Below are 12,500 nucleotides of genomic sequence, written 5' to 3' on the forward strand. Positions count from 1 at the left end.
CTTCCGTCATTACTCACGTTCAAAACTGACCGATTGGACCTCAGAGGGGTTGGATCTTGGGAAAAGTGACGTCATTTACTTAAACTTTAACGTGCAAAGGTAGCTATTATATATGCGAAACACGAGTTTAAAAGTCTGAAATCCCGTGCGTGCGTGTACACACGCATTGCATTCTTAAAGTATTAGGTCTTTTGACCGTCATTTTCTACTCGATCGAGCTCTTTCAAGATTTTAAAGTTAGTGATGGCGGACCATTATGTAAGAAAATTAATATTCCATTAAAAAAAGGTGTCTTTTTTTAAAATCAGGAGTTAAAACGTGGTTTACATAGTGTTTAGTTAACATAGTTTTGGAATCCAAAGAAAATGAAGACTTGATTTTTTAGTCATAGTAGCGCTTCAAGATTTCGAGGAAAAGAATCTTTTGTATTCAAACGGTCAGGGCAGTGACTGAAGAGCAAATTGCGCACTGGGACATCTAAAACAAAAGCAACCTAATTGAAATTTTCGTTGTTTTAGATGCCCCAGTGCGTAATTTGCTCTCCAGTGTGGCGGTTTTTGTATCATGTGATCACTAGCTGCTACAGGCCTATTTCCACCATGTTTGAAGAAATTGAGGGAAGTTATGTCCCCTCCCTGCAATTTTTTTTCTCGGGGGGTGGGTACGGCTACATGTAGGCTTGATCCTAATGCCAACTCACGAAAATGATGCCTCGTCTAACGCCCTAAGTGTTGATGGGATGAATGCCATGAAAGCGGGGTGAATAAATAGTGGTGTTCCTCCTCCACTTCTTAGCAGAAGTTTGAAGCTCGTAGTTTTTTTATGACGAAAGCTTTCAACCTTTAAACTGATTTAAAAAAAAGCGGGTCAAAATTTCGCTTTCTATCTGTTGCACTTGTTTCGCGTGACAGATTGAGCGGCATGTAGCATTCGTTTATTCTCTTTTTGACGTGGCAAGTTGCTTTTCAATTCAAACGTTCTTTAAAAGAACGAATACAAAACACTTTTTGGATTAATACAGGAAGTGGACTCTTGCCTCTTTTTAGCTCGGCCATAGGCAAATGTCTTTCTGGTTTGCCCTTTGTACCCTGTTGCAACACGTAAACAAGCAAAATGTTCAGAACAAACTATCAAGTATTTCAAGAGATTTACAATGATTGTAAAATCTCTTGAAATACTTGATACGTAGAGAGATCCATTTTAACAACAAAAAATATTTTAGTTTGGATGTACTTTAATAGCAATTTCTAAAGACACACATGATAATCGTATAATGTACAATTTATGATAGACGAACAAAAAGAGCTTATCTGGCCTCCAACATGGCGGCAATGATGACGTAAAGTGAAAACCACCATTTTACAACGAAGTACTCGGTTACATAGCCTTCGAATGAAAACGATGTTGGAGTTGCCTTTTACTTAATACAAACCTTAACCTCAAATTCATGCAAAGCAGTTACTTTGAGAAGAGTTTGACGAACATGTGGAGGTGGCCATTTTCAGCGCCGCCGCCATTCACAAGGCTTGGTCAATAAGCTCAGATCTGTACTTGGTTCTGCTACATTCATTTAGACACGTTGTGTATTATTGTTATTTTTTTTTGCAATACCTTTTTCATCCATACCTTTCTTTGGTCACCTACATTTTGTTTATTTGTTTTTCCGAGAAAATGACGTTTCATTCTTTAATATCGCGTTCAACGTGTAAAATATTTCGCTACATCTGCAACCTACAGTACTAGCATTCAAGATGGCTCACGTATCCGAGTTGAATGTTGGAAATCGTTTTCTACTCGATTTGTACATTCTTGCTCTAATTTTTTTTTAATACTCACATTTGTTTATTTTAAATGGAAATGTAAAATAAAGAAAAAATTCTCATCTATTCTTTCTAGGCCATTCGTCGCCAAAAAATAGTTTGATGATAGTTTGTGAAATTACCGGTATGCCCGTTAACCGAAAAGTGTCCTTTGGATTTTCATTTTGATGCTAAAAATTGCAATGACAATTACAGTACGAAAAACTACAAAACGTCCACCAAAAATCTTCAAGTTTAGACACAACTCTTTCTTGGCCATCCATCTCCAAAAGCGTTGTAAAAAAAGTGTCTTTACATTAAAATAGTCTTCAAAAGAAATCAGTTTCGTCGTTTTTGTGACTGTCATCAACCTAAAAGCGTCCTTTGGACTTTCAAGTTCCTTTAGATTACTACATTACACATTGATTTCCAGCCAAGGGCTGGACATTGCCATTGCCATTGCCATTTGCCATTATGGTAAATTGATCACCATAAAGAAACTTAAAAGATGACGTTTTGAGGCCTTGGTCAGAGCAAAACCTCATCGTCAATTCGCTCTGACCAAGAGCTAACGGTGGAAACGTCAGCTTTCTCTACGTTGATCATTCTACCATATCGACCCACTTGATAAAAGTACAAAAACTAGTTGCTCTCCTCGTAATTCTAAAAATTATAAATGAAATAAAAAATTATAATAAAACAGGAACATATATAAAAAACATGCAATTTAAAAAGGACATGTTGAATCGAGGACGCAGCTGTTACAACGGCTCTCGTGATTGGTTCATACAACAGTGGGCATAAGAGTGTACAACAGAAACAGTGGAGCCTAATCCTTGACACGGAAGAGCTGCATCCTACACCGGTCCTATGAAGTTAGGGGTCGTAAAGAGCTGCCAGGTATCAGGAGTTTTAAGTCCGGAAAATCGACTATCAGTCGATTATTTATCGGGAATATCCGAAAGAAACCCGAGTGCTCCTCACAGTAGTCGAAGCCACAACCTTCGGATACCTTCGGATACGTTCGGTTGCCCTACCACTGAGGGATAGTAGACTCGTGGGAAATTAGGCGACTCAAAGAGTAAGCAGTATGAAAACTGATGCAAGTCACCTGAATTTCTGTTAGGAGCACTGGGTTTTGAACGATAATTGTTTATGATTTATGTCACCATACATATGAGAGATTACAAACATGTAGTCCTATACTAAGATGATGGTAATAAATCAACTAACAGTAAACTTGGGACAATCCCAACAAAATATCAGAAGTTCATTAGAAATACGCATTCTCTATAAATTAGGCTTAAAAATATAGTTTTACTTTCTTTTAAAGTTACTAATAGTAAGACTGTTGCGTAGATTTAAGGGAAGGTAATTCCAGAAAGAGGTGATAAAGATGATAGAGAGATTCAGCATCGCGTTCACTTGAAGCGGTAGATCAGGCGTGAACGGAAAATGCCCAAACGGTGAACGTTACTGGTTGTCATAAAAGCAAGACAATTATCTGATCCTAACTTTTCTTTCTCTTTTGATCGACGTCTGTCGCAGACAGGCAACAAGTGAGCTCCATTTTAGCCGTCATCTTGCACCAGACCACAACACGATAAATGCATCTCGTCAAGAAACATTTTGTGGTCGGGGACAATACTTCTCGATCTGCCAAGCTGTACGTGCTTCATCTTCCCCGATTTAACCAGAGATCTTGTGATCATTTTTCGTCAGTTAAACTCAGTCTTGGGGAAGTGCCTTGTGCTTCCTCGATGGCACTGAAACAAGCAAGAAAATAAGAAAAAATTTTAAACAATGTTTTGCCTATGCGTCAAATAATACGTGTAGTGAGATGAAGTTCTATGACATTAAAATAGTTTTGGTCTGCGGAAAAGGGGATCAAAGTGTTTAAAAGAAGAGGCTATAGGTAGCCTTCATTCTGCAAGTCTTCAGTTTGGTCAATTTCAGGTTCAAAGGTCACTAACCGATGTCACTTCCGAGCAACGAAAAAAGACCGGAGGTGAAAACACGTGATCACTCATTACTGTACTTGAATACAAGATTTCACCATCCATGTTTCTTCGTGCAGGTAATGTCATCTACTCTCTTGTTTGTGGGCGAAGGTGGTCTTTGTCAACTCCTAAGCAACTAGGCCGCGTGGTCTAATTGTTCAAATATTCGACACTCACTTTGCCTTCACTAATAATTGGTACATTGAAAATTTCAGAGTAAGGATTAGAGATTCAAGACAACATATCACCATGGTTGTGTTACGAATAACGCGTAAAAGAACTTTCCTCAAGCCGGCCTATTACATTTTTCAAAAATTCCATTCTATGGGTCTACAAAGCTGTATTCCGTTAAATGATTAGTCATCAGGGAGTTGAAAGGGAACTTAAGCAACGACAACGGCGATGGCAACGAGAACGTCACAAATTTGCATATTTAGTAGGCAAAAACAATAGCTTTCCACGCCTTGCACGTGCGTTTTTCGCTTTCGTCCATTTCTTTGCCGTCGTCAGCAAAACAACAACGTGAAATAGTTAAATTTGAGGTTTTATGAAAGACATCAGCACTTGAAGATAAATTTTCATTTTGTCCTCTAAATTAAGCGCCGTTCCGAGAAACTACCACACCCTTGTCAAATTAAAAAGGTTGAGATAGTCATGAAGTGATTACAATAACGCGAATTTTGGGATGACGTTTTCATTGCCGTGATCTTCGCCATTGCCGTTCCTTCAGTTCGGCTGATCTTTCATATACCGGATCCGAAATAATTAATGTCCACAAAGCAAAAGAACAAAGCGAAGATAACAATACCTAATTAGCAAGGCCTAATCGAAATAACAGTGGTTCTTTAGTCCTCCGCCATTTTAGTCCGGTAAATGAAAGTCTACCCTTTAAATCTCTTAAGAAACCACGACGGTTACGGCGACGAAAACTTCACTTCAAAATATAGCTTTTGGATAACTTAAAGGCCTGGCCAAACGCTCGCAACGTTTCAAGGCAACTTCTTGCAACAATGTTGCGGGAACGTGGCCAAACGAGTACAACATCATTTAACATCTAAAATGTTGCACGAGAAATTGGACCGTTTTCAAATTTGATCCAACATGTTGCAACATATCGCAACAGGGTGGCCAAACGCATGCAACATGTTGTGCCCAACAACGTTGCGAGTTGTTGCCTTTAAATGTTGCGAGCGTTTGCCAGGCCTTTAAGAATTTCGCGATTATCCCATCTCGCTCATGTTGCACAAAGTGGGGAATGAATCTTATAACTGGACTGGTACGGAAGGGTTTGAAGGAAAGAGAGCTAATTGAATGCTCACGTTGTCGACAAAACCCTTGATCCGAACAACTGTTAAGAATCCCATCTGGCCGGAGGCAAACCAGTTGCCTATTTACAAGTGCAGCTGAGAAGTTTCAACATCGCTCTTCAACAAAATCAAACGGATGTTAAAGCAAATGTTGAAGCTGTTTGTCTGGGCCCTTATGGACTCAAAATACAAAGGAAGATCAGGGGATAATTGTTTACAGAACTCAAATCGAATAGAAAAGTACTTTGAGAAGGCTACAGCTCGTACCCTTGTGCTGGCATCGGATTATTATGCAAAGTGGGTTTGTCGCCAACAAAGCAATTATGCCCTTGCATCGTGGTATTATACTGATTATAATGGTACTCTGAAACAACAACAATAATCAATAACAGTAATCATCATCATCATCATCATCATCATCATCATCATCATTATTGCGTGTTTTAGTTGAGGAGAAGAACAAGGGGCACTTTGTGACGCTTATTAAAATTAGCGTACATTTCCGGACATCACGAATCTCTTCACGATGTGGGACAGATACCGGTGAGTTTTTAAGACATCTAAAGAGCTAAGAAGCGATTTGTAATACGAGGAACATTTCGAGATTTGTAATACCAGGTGCATTTCGTGATTTATGGGCACGAGTGATGTTTTGAAATTTCTCAAAAGGCGAGTGCAATTTGAGAACTTTCAAAACATCACGAGTGACCATAAATCACAGAATACACGAGCAAATTCATACGATTTTTTACTCTATCGCTTTGTTTCCATAGCAACTTCCGCATTGTACTTTTAACCTCTTTTTGCACTCTGTAACCCATTTTTGCATTGACGCCCAGGGGTTCCCCATTAACGAGTAAAATCGTCTCGCGTTAGACAGAGTAAAATACAAAGTCCGGCCGGTTTCGGCCGGTTTGGACCCCAAAGGGTTATTGACCAATCAGAAACGCGATATTTTGTTGAGTATATAATAAGTGTAGAAAATCGTATGAACGCTAGTGCATTGCGTGATTTATAGGAACGAGTGATGTTTCGAAAGTTCTCATCACTGTTACCTATAAATTGCGAAAATTTCGTATGTTAGTTTATTCATTACATACTCAAGAAAATTACTCCACCGATGTGCTTTCATAGCAACGTCCGTATTGCACTCTATAGCGTATTTATGCATTCGTCATTGAGCGTCAGGAAAGCTATAACGCTATCCAATGTTTTACTATATACTAAAATAATTTATCTAATTTGATGTTTACGAGGGTCTAATGCAAAACAGGGAACAAACACAGATCGTAAGATTGCCTTAAATTCAACTTCTTACCGACTTTATGACATTGTATTAATGGTCTCTGACTGGACGGTTGGGAAAGGGGAAAGTTGAAGTTTCCATCAGCAGATGCGAGAGGGAAGGGGTTGTCTTGAGTTGCTGCTGCCTCGTCCAACTGCGCAGCGGTCGACTCATGACCTAGCATAGAAAAAAAAACTATTTGAAGAAGGCAAATAATTCTTTAAGCTGCTGTTTTCATTTTCTCCCTTGAATGTACATATCTTCTAAAGAACGTAAGCTAAGAATTATCAATTACGGATCGGCAAACGTAAGTGCTCACTTTTTTTACCCATCTCTCGCATAAACCTATAGTTGTACCTGATGTTTATGAAGTTCAGACAGCTAACCCATCAAATACAACTTGCTGTTTAAAAGAACTGAAATTGACTGGTGTTTTTATTGTTGAAGTATCCTTTTGAGTAGTATTTTCTGAACATAATGAGTGAAATCTGGTCTCTTTACTCGACAGGCTCACTGAGTCGTATTAGGAATCGCATACACTGTACATAGCAATCTGAAATTCAACGTGACCTGGAAGGTAGGTTTTATACTTCAGCTTTGTTTTAGTTCGTCTCCATTTTTCCGCTACTACTATCCGCTAGCTTAAGCTGAACCAACGAAGGAAAGTCGTTTTACATAGTTTTTATCCACTTATGCCCAAGATTCCACCTATAATTAGGGTAGAAGCACACCCAGTTTTGACATCCAACACGAAGTGTCCCTTTTAGTCTAAACATTTGCTACCTATTTCCAACAGTAAGATAAGGGTAAATGTTAGCGTTTTTTTTATCCTAACTTGAGGAGCATCATTTCGGGGACACTTTGTGACTTAAATTGAGACACGGGTGATGTTGAAGTTGGGGAGAAGAAAAAGAGGACACTTCGTGACGCTTATTGAAATCCATGTGCATGAAATTAGGGTCATATCTCTTTTCATCAGATTTCGATTCACGTTCCTTGGTGTAGACTTCACAAAGTGACCTTTTAACCTTGACCTTAACCAGAACCAGAACCGCAAAGTAATGCATGGGACGTTCTTAGGCTTTAACGAGCCACCTTGTAACGCATTAGGGCCGTTTGTACGAGAGAAAATAAGCCTCGGCTTACTCTGGCGGCGGCTTACATAAGACGCGAACACTCGTATAAATGGTACAAAATCTACGTTCCCGGCTTTCTCAAGCCGTGGCTTATCCTGCATGAACTGGGAATTTATACTCGTATAAAAAGTTCCTTTCGCGTATTATGTACGCCGCGGCCAGAGTAAGCTGCGGCTTATTTTCTCTCGTATAAACGGCCCTATTGTGATGTGTATGAATGTATGGATTGCATTGTGTTAAAGCTTACCGAAAAGTCGCAACTGTGGAAAAGAGGTACTTTGGGCAGAAGAATCGGCGCATATCACAAAATCCTCGCTTTCAAGATCCAGTGAATCGGACCCCCATTTGTAAATCAAGCGTAGACTCAAAACCTTCCCCGCCTTCGCTGAAATATTTCGCGCAGTTAACGTTAGCGGACAGTGGGTGACTTGTGACTTTGTCAGGTCGATCAATTCCTCGCTCATTTCACTCCCCAGAACTTTCAGCATCTCGGAGAGGTCTTGCTTCTGGAAAGAGCACAGAACCACCCGAAGGTTATCGGAATCCTTGTCTTTCACCGTTGTCGTGGTGACCCTATGGAAAGGACTTCTGCATTTTTCAAAGCTTTCCCAACCAGATTCACGTAGCATAATCACTGACTGAAACGCTCCAATTTTGTGAATCTGCCCGCTAATGTGAACGCTGGCTAAAGCGCGCAGTTTGAGTTCACCTTCAGACTCTTTCTTCACGTAAACTGTCTGAAAGAATGAATCCCGGTCGTACTGCGTATTCTCTCTGGTGAAGTTGACAGGAGAATTAGGTGAGTCAACACTGACTACAAATTTCACCAATTTGGATGCATCGTACTTGGCAAAATCAACGAGACTCAGTGAAACGTTCGCAAAATCTTGCAAAAAGACTTCGTCGGCAAATTCCATTTGATTTAAAAATATCTCCCTCGTTCTCTCAAAAAATAATTCCAACCGTTTGTGTAATCTCCTGTTTTTCGGGCAGTTTTGAAAGAAGGGCTTCAAAAACTCCAACATGGCCAGATTTGCTAAGCCTTTACCCCACCTTTTAACTTTGGACGTGCATTTGTCGCTGCAATTTTTTAGGCACAATGTCTCTAGAATCTGGCTTACGTCACACATAAGTTTTGTGACAGAGTTTTCTCGTCTAGCATCTCCAATACTGGAACTGAACGTTGCCAATGTTTTGTCCGATATACCCCACAAGCCATTTTGCTCTTCACGATCGGTTTCGTCGTCAACAAAGACTTCCTTTATAATCTGAATCAACTCGGGAACAACGCCCTTAAATTTCTCAATAATGCGGCATTCTTGAGAAGACGAACAGATCTCCTTACAACCTTGTACAAAGCAATCAGGTATCTTTCGTTGCATCCTGAAAGTTATATACGAAACATGGTTTGTCGATGAAGCTGCTCCTTCCAGCCCATCAGCAGTTCTTTCCATCTGGAGGCAGCAATCCCTGAACAACATCAGACATAGCGCTCGAACCTTACTGGCAAAGTACCTCTGACGTTCAACGCTTTCATGTTCAAGGCCGCCAATTTTTTTCGCAAAGTACCTTATATGCTTGACGTGCATCTCACCTCTTTTAGTGGTCACTCGGTAATCTAATAACAACGAAAAGGTACATGCATAACAACTTAATGATTACGACGGTGATGATGATGATTTTCCTTGCCGGTTTAAACAAATTAATTAATGGGCGTGACTTTTTTAGAAAGGCTCGCGAAGTTCCTATTCTCCATGAAACAAGAATCCTTGAACCCTTACCCATTAATTTAGAATATAAAGTGTTTTTTTCTGTTTTTTTCTTTGCCACACCAAAAAACATCACATTTCATTTAACCAGGGTCCATTGTTTGACAACAAAAACTTGGGTGAACGAAATATTTCTCTTTGCAGACCCGATCTTGTTCGTATGAGAAGGATGGTGTTAATGGCATTGAATGTTTCATGTGAGGCGAACGAGTCTCGAAATAAACGAAAATAGATCTGTGCAAAGAAATTATATTGCTTCATTGGCGGCTCTAATAGTAGTGAAATAATTCTTTTCTTGGGTTTCAAGTTATTTTATTTACGGTATCGCTAAAGTCACTTAACCTTGTTTCAAGCCCTGAAGGGCTTTTCTGAGGAAAGCAAGACTTTCGAAAACATCAGTCTGCTTTAACCAATGCACGATTACTTCCAGTTGGCACTCGTCGTCACTCCACTTTTCTTTAATTTCATGTAGTATTTTTTCAGGCAACGTCAGCGCTTCAGCAATAGGAATGACGTTAAAGACCTCTCCATTCACACCCAAAAAGCCTTTAACGTAACCATGGAGATCTGTAACCAAAAAACCACACGGCATTTCAGCAAGACATTACCATCCGATGAGGAATTTTGCAGTGGTCGCGGCGGAACGACTGCAGACCAGGTATCATAATAGCGTACCCTTATAATATATCAAATACGTCGTTCATTTTACAACCTCCTAACTTACCTAATTCACAGAACTTTCTTTCCTTACGGTTTTCGTACTCTCCCGTGATAGTTATTCTCCCACACAGAATTCTGACTTGTTTAGGATTCTCGAGCTCCAGTGGAACCTTGATGGCATGCCCTGTGCTCCACCAAGATGTGGAATCAACGACGACACGAAGTTCACTGCTAGAACATTTGTAGTCTTCTCCAAGACAAACAGATACCTTAAGTTCTTCCTGATTGTAAATTCGTCTATCATTTTGCTCTTCGGTGGAACGCACCATTATTTCTCTGAATCTTTCGCGTTTGAGTTGCGCCAAGACAGACTTCTCATCCTCTTTGAAGAATGCTTCATTTTTTACATCCTCACTCACAAACACAAGCGCAAGTTGGTTTGGTATATATGTCTCATTGAACAACACCAACAACGAGTAATTAAATGATGATAAGTTTAGTCTGCAGACAATGTCTTTTGTCAGAATAAAAGTCTTTTTTATGAAGGCTCCAATAACTGAAAATCTTTCCGTTGTGATGAGAAGTTCGTCATCTGTTTGTTTTGTTCTGATTGCGTTATGAGTAATGTCTCGCCAAACGATCGTGGTAGGCGTGGTCTGCATTCCATGCAAAATGACAACTTCATCAAATGAAGAAATCTTCGCTGCCAAACTGACTGTCAACTCTACTGGTCCCTCGAAGAAGAGACCATTGGGTTGAAGATTGATGATTGCTGCACAGAACATGACGTCATTCTCAAGGTCACTTTGAACTAAGAAACCATAGTACTTAGCGGGATCTTCTAATGTTACTGTTACAGTTACAGATCTTTCAACGGCTCCAGGAGGACACACGAGTTTGACTCCCTCTCCAGCCACTGTACCACCTTCTCTTGTTATAACACTGGACACTGAAATCGTTTTTGTCCAAAGTGGAGCCGCCTTCGATTTTGGTGAAACGCCTTCTGTATGGAAGTAAGCATACAAAGATCACGACGCTGTTGTACACCACATCACATCTACACATGGACGAGTTTATTGAAATTTAGGAAATGGTAAATGGTTCATGAGATATTGCGTTTGTTACCCTCTGACTTTTCTGTCCCTCTCTTCGAATCGGTGGATTCCCTTGACGAAGACTGTAAGGCAAGACAATAGTCAGCATTAGAGCGAGGAGCAGAGAAATTAAGACCAATTTGTAATCCTCGTATTTTCGAAAAGCTTGAAGTAGATAATATTTCCAAGCATTCACCAACTTATACGACTTATCCAACTTATCTTCACCAACTTATTCTTATCCTTGGCATTCCACAAAGGTCAGACCATCACAACGAGATGTACGTCTCCTAAGTTTTGCGATCTGCGGTGTGTGAGTGCTTTACCGTCCCATGAAGGTGATAAGCAGTGAAAGATGGAGAAAGAATCCCTTCATTTTTCCGTTCTTATCCCTTAGGACTAGAAACTTTGGGAATTGTTGTCATGGTCTGGATGTATAAGGTTTGAATCCTCTCTCTTTCGCACATTTTCGTGGACGATGTACGTATAAGCTGAGCAGTAGTAGTAGTAAACTTTATTTAAGTGTCAAACGTTCTAGCGTAAATACACTAATTGGTGACACTATAAATAAATAAATAAATAGAAGAAAATAAAATATAATGTATATGTGCAAAAATAAATAATAGTAATAAAAAAAATAGATAATTTATAATCAATAATAAAAGTCGTAAAACTTTAAAATAAAATAAAATAAAATAAAATGTAAATGTACAATGTCAGTAATGATAGCAATGAACAAATAATCTATAATTAAGAATAAAAGTCAAAAGATTAAAAATCACTATAGTGAACCCTATTTCAGCTATTACATAATAAACAATTTTCGCATACTGCATCTGAGATTAAATGTGTTAGTTCTCTTGTCCTTATGCTGCTTTTGAAAGCACCCAGGCTGTTTTTGTCACTTTCTTCTTTAGTTCGCTTGGACCACAATATAGGGTCCAGATATTTCAAGGAATGTTTCCCGTATTTTACAGACTTAATACGAGGCAAGATGAAGTCCGAGTGCCTCAATGTATAGCCTTTTTTGCCTCCACCTGTGTCATGAATGGAATGTATTATCCAGAATTAGTATCACCCAACTAGTGGACTAATGCAAATCCTGCATTTTGATTGGCTACGCTACTAGAAGACTATTAGTAATAGTCCTCGAGTAGTGAAAAGCATGACGCTTTCTTTCGTTTAATTCCCAATTAAATATTTCTTAACTTGCATTTGCGAACTTTATTATTGCCTTTTCTGTCCGACTAGTTGGGTGATACTAAAACAAGTAGACCCTTCGCCCTCAAGGGCCACGGTTCACTAGCCCATTCGGCTTCGCCTCATGGGCTATTGACCCGTAGCCCTTGCGGGCTACGGGTCTAATTGTTAATTAGTCAAATGACAATACATTACCAACCTCTGCGGACGGTTGTAATTCAACAGTTTCGGTTATTGTCATCTTCTTCGA

At 39.5% G+C, this 12,500-nt stretch overlaps 1 protein-coding gene across 1 annotated transcript in view; it reads right to left on the bottom strand.

The window, feature by feature from the left end:
- Nucleotides 1-1,222: 1,222 nt before the first annotated feature.
- The window catches only part of LOC138003410 (uncharacterized), a 20,775-nt gene continuing 9,497 nt past the window's right edge, over nucleotides 1,223-12,500 (bottom strand). Inside the window, exons 6-13 of the mRNA XM_068849466.1 lie at nucleotides 12,450-12,500; nucleotides 11,082-11,133; nucleotides 10,021-10,959; nucleotides 9,639-9,863; nucleotides 7,775-9,145; nucleotides 6,425-6,568; nucleotides 5,374-5,470; nucleotides 1,223-3,565 (exon numbers count right to left, since the gene is read on the bottom strand). The exon at nucleotides 12,450-12,500 is cut by the window's right edge and continues 28 nt beyond it. Of these exons, the coding sequence (XP_068705567.1) occupies nucleotides 3,508-3,565; nucleotides 5,374-5,470; nucleotides 6,425-6,568; nucleotides 7,775-9,145; nucleotides 9,639-9,863; nucleotides 10,021-10,959; nucleotides 11,082-11,133; nucleotides 12,450-12,500 (2,937 nt within the window). The 3' untranslated portion in view covers nucleotides 1,223-3,507. The remainder of the gene's footprint in view (nucleotides 3,566-5,373; nucleotides 5,471-6,424; nucleotides 6,569-7,774; nucleotides 9,146-9,638; nucleotides 9,864-10,020; nucleotides 10,960-11,081; nucleotides 11,134-12,449) is intronic.

The sequence above is a fragment of the Montipora foliosa genome, chromosome 5, assembly GCF_036669935.1.
Source record: "Montipora foliosa isolate CH-2021 chromosome 5, ASM3666993v2, whole genome shotgun sequence".
Taxonomy (NCBI): Eukaryota; Metazoa; Cnidaria; class Anthozoa; order Scleractinia; family Acroporidae; genus Montipora; species Montipora foliosa.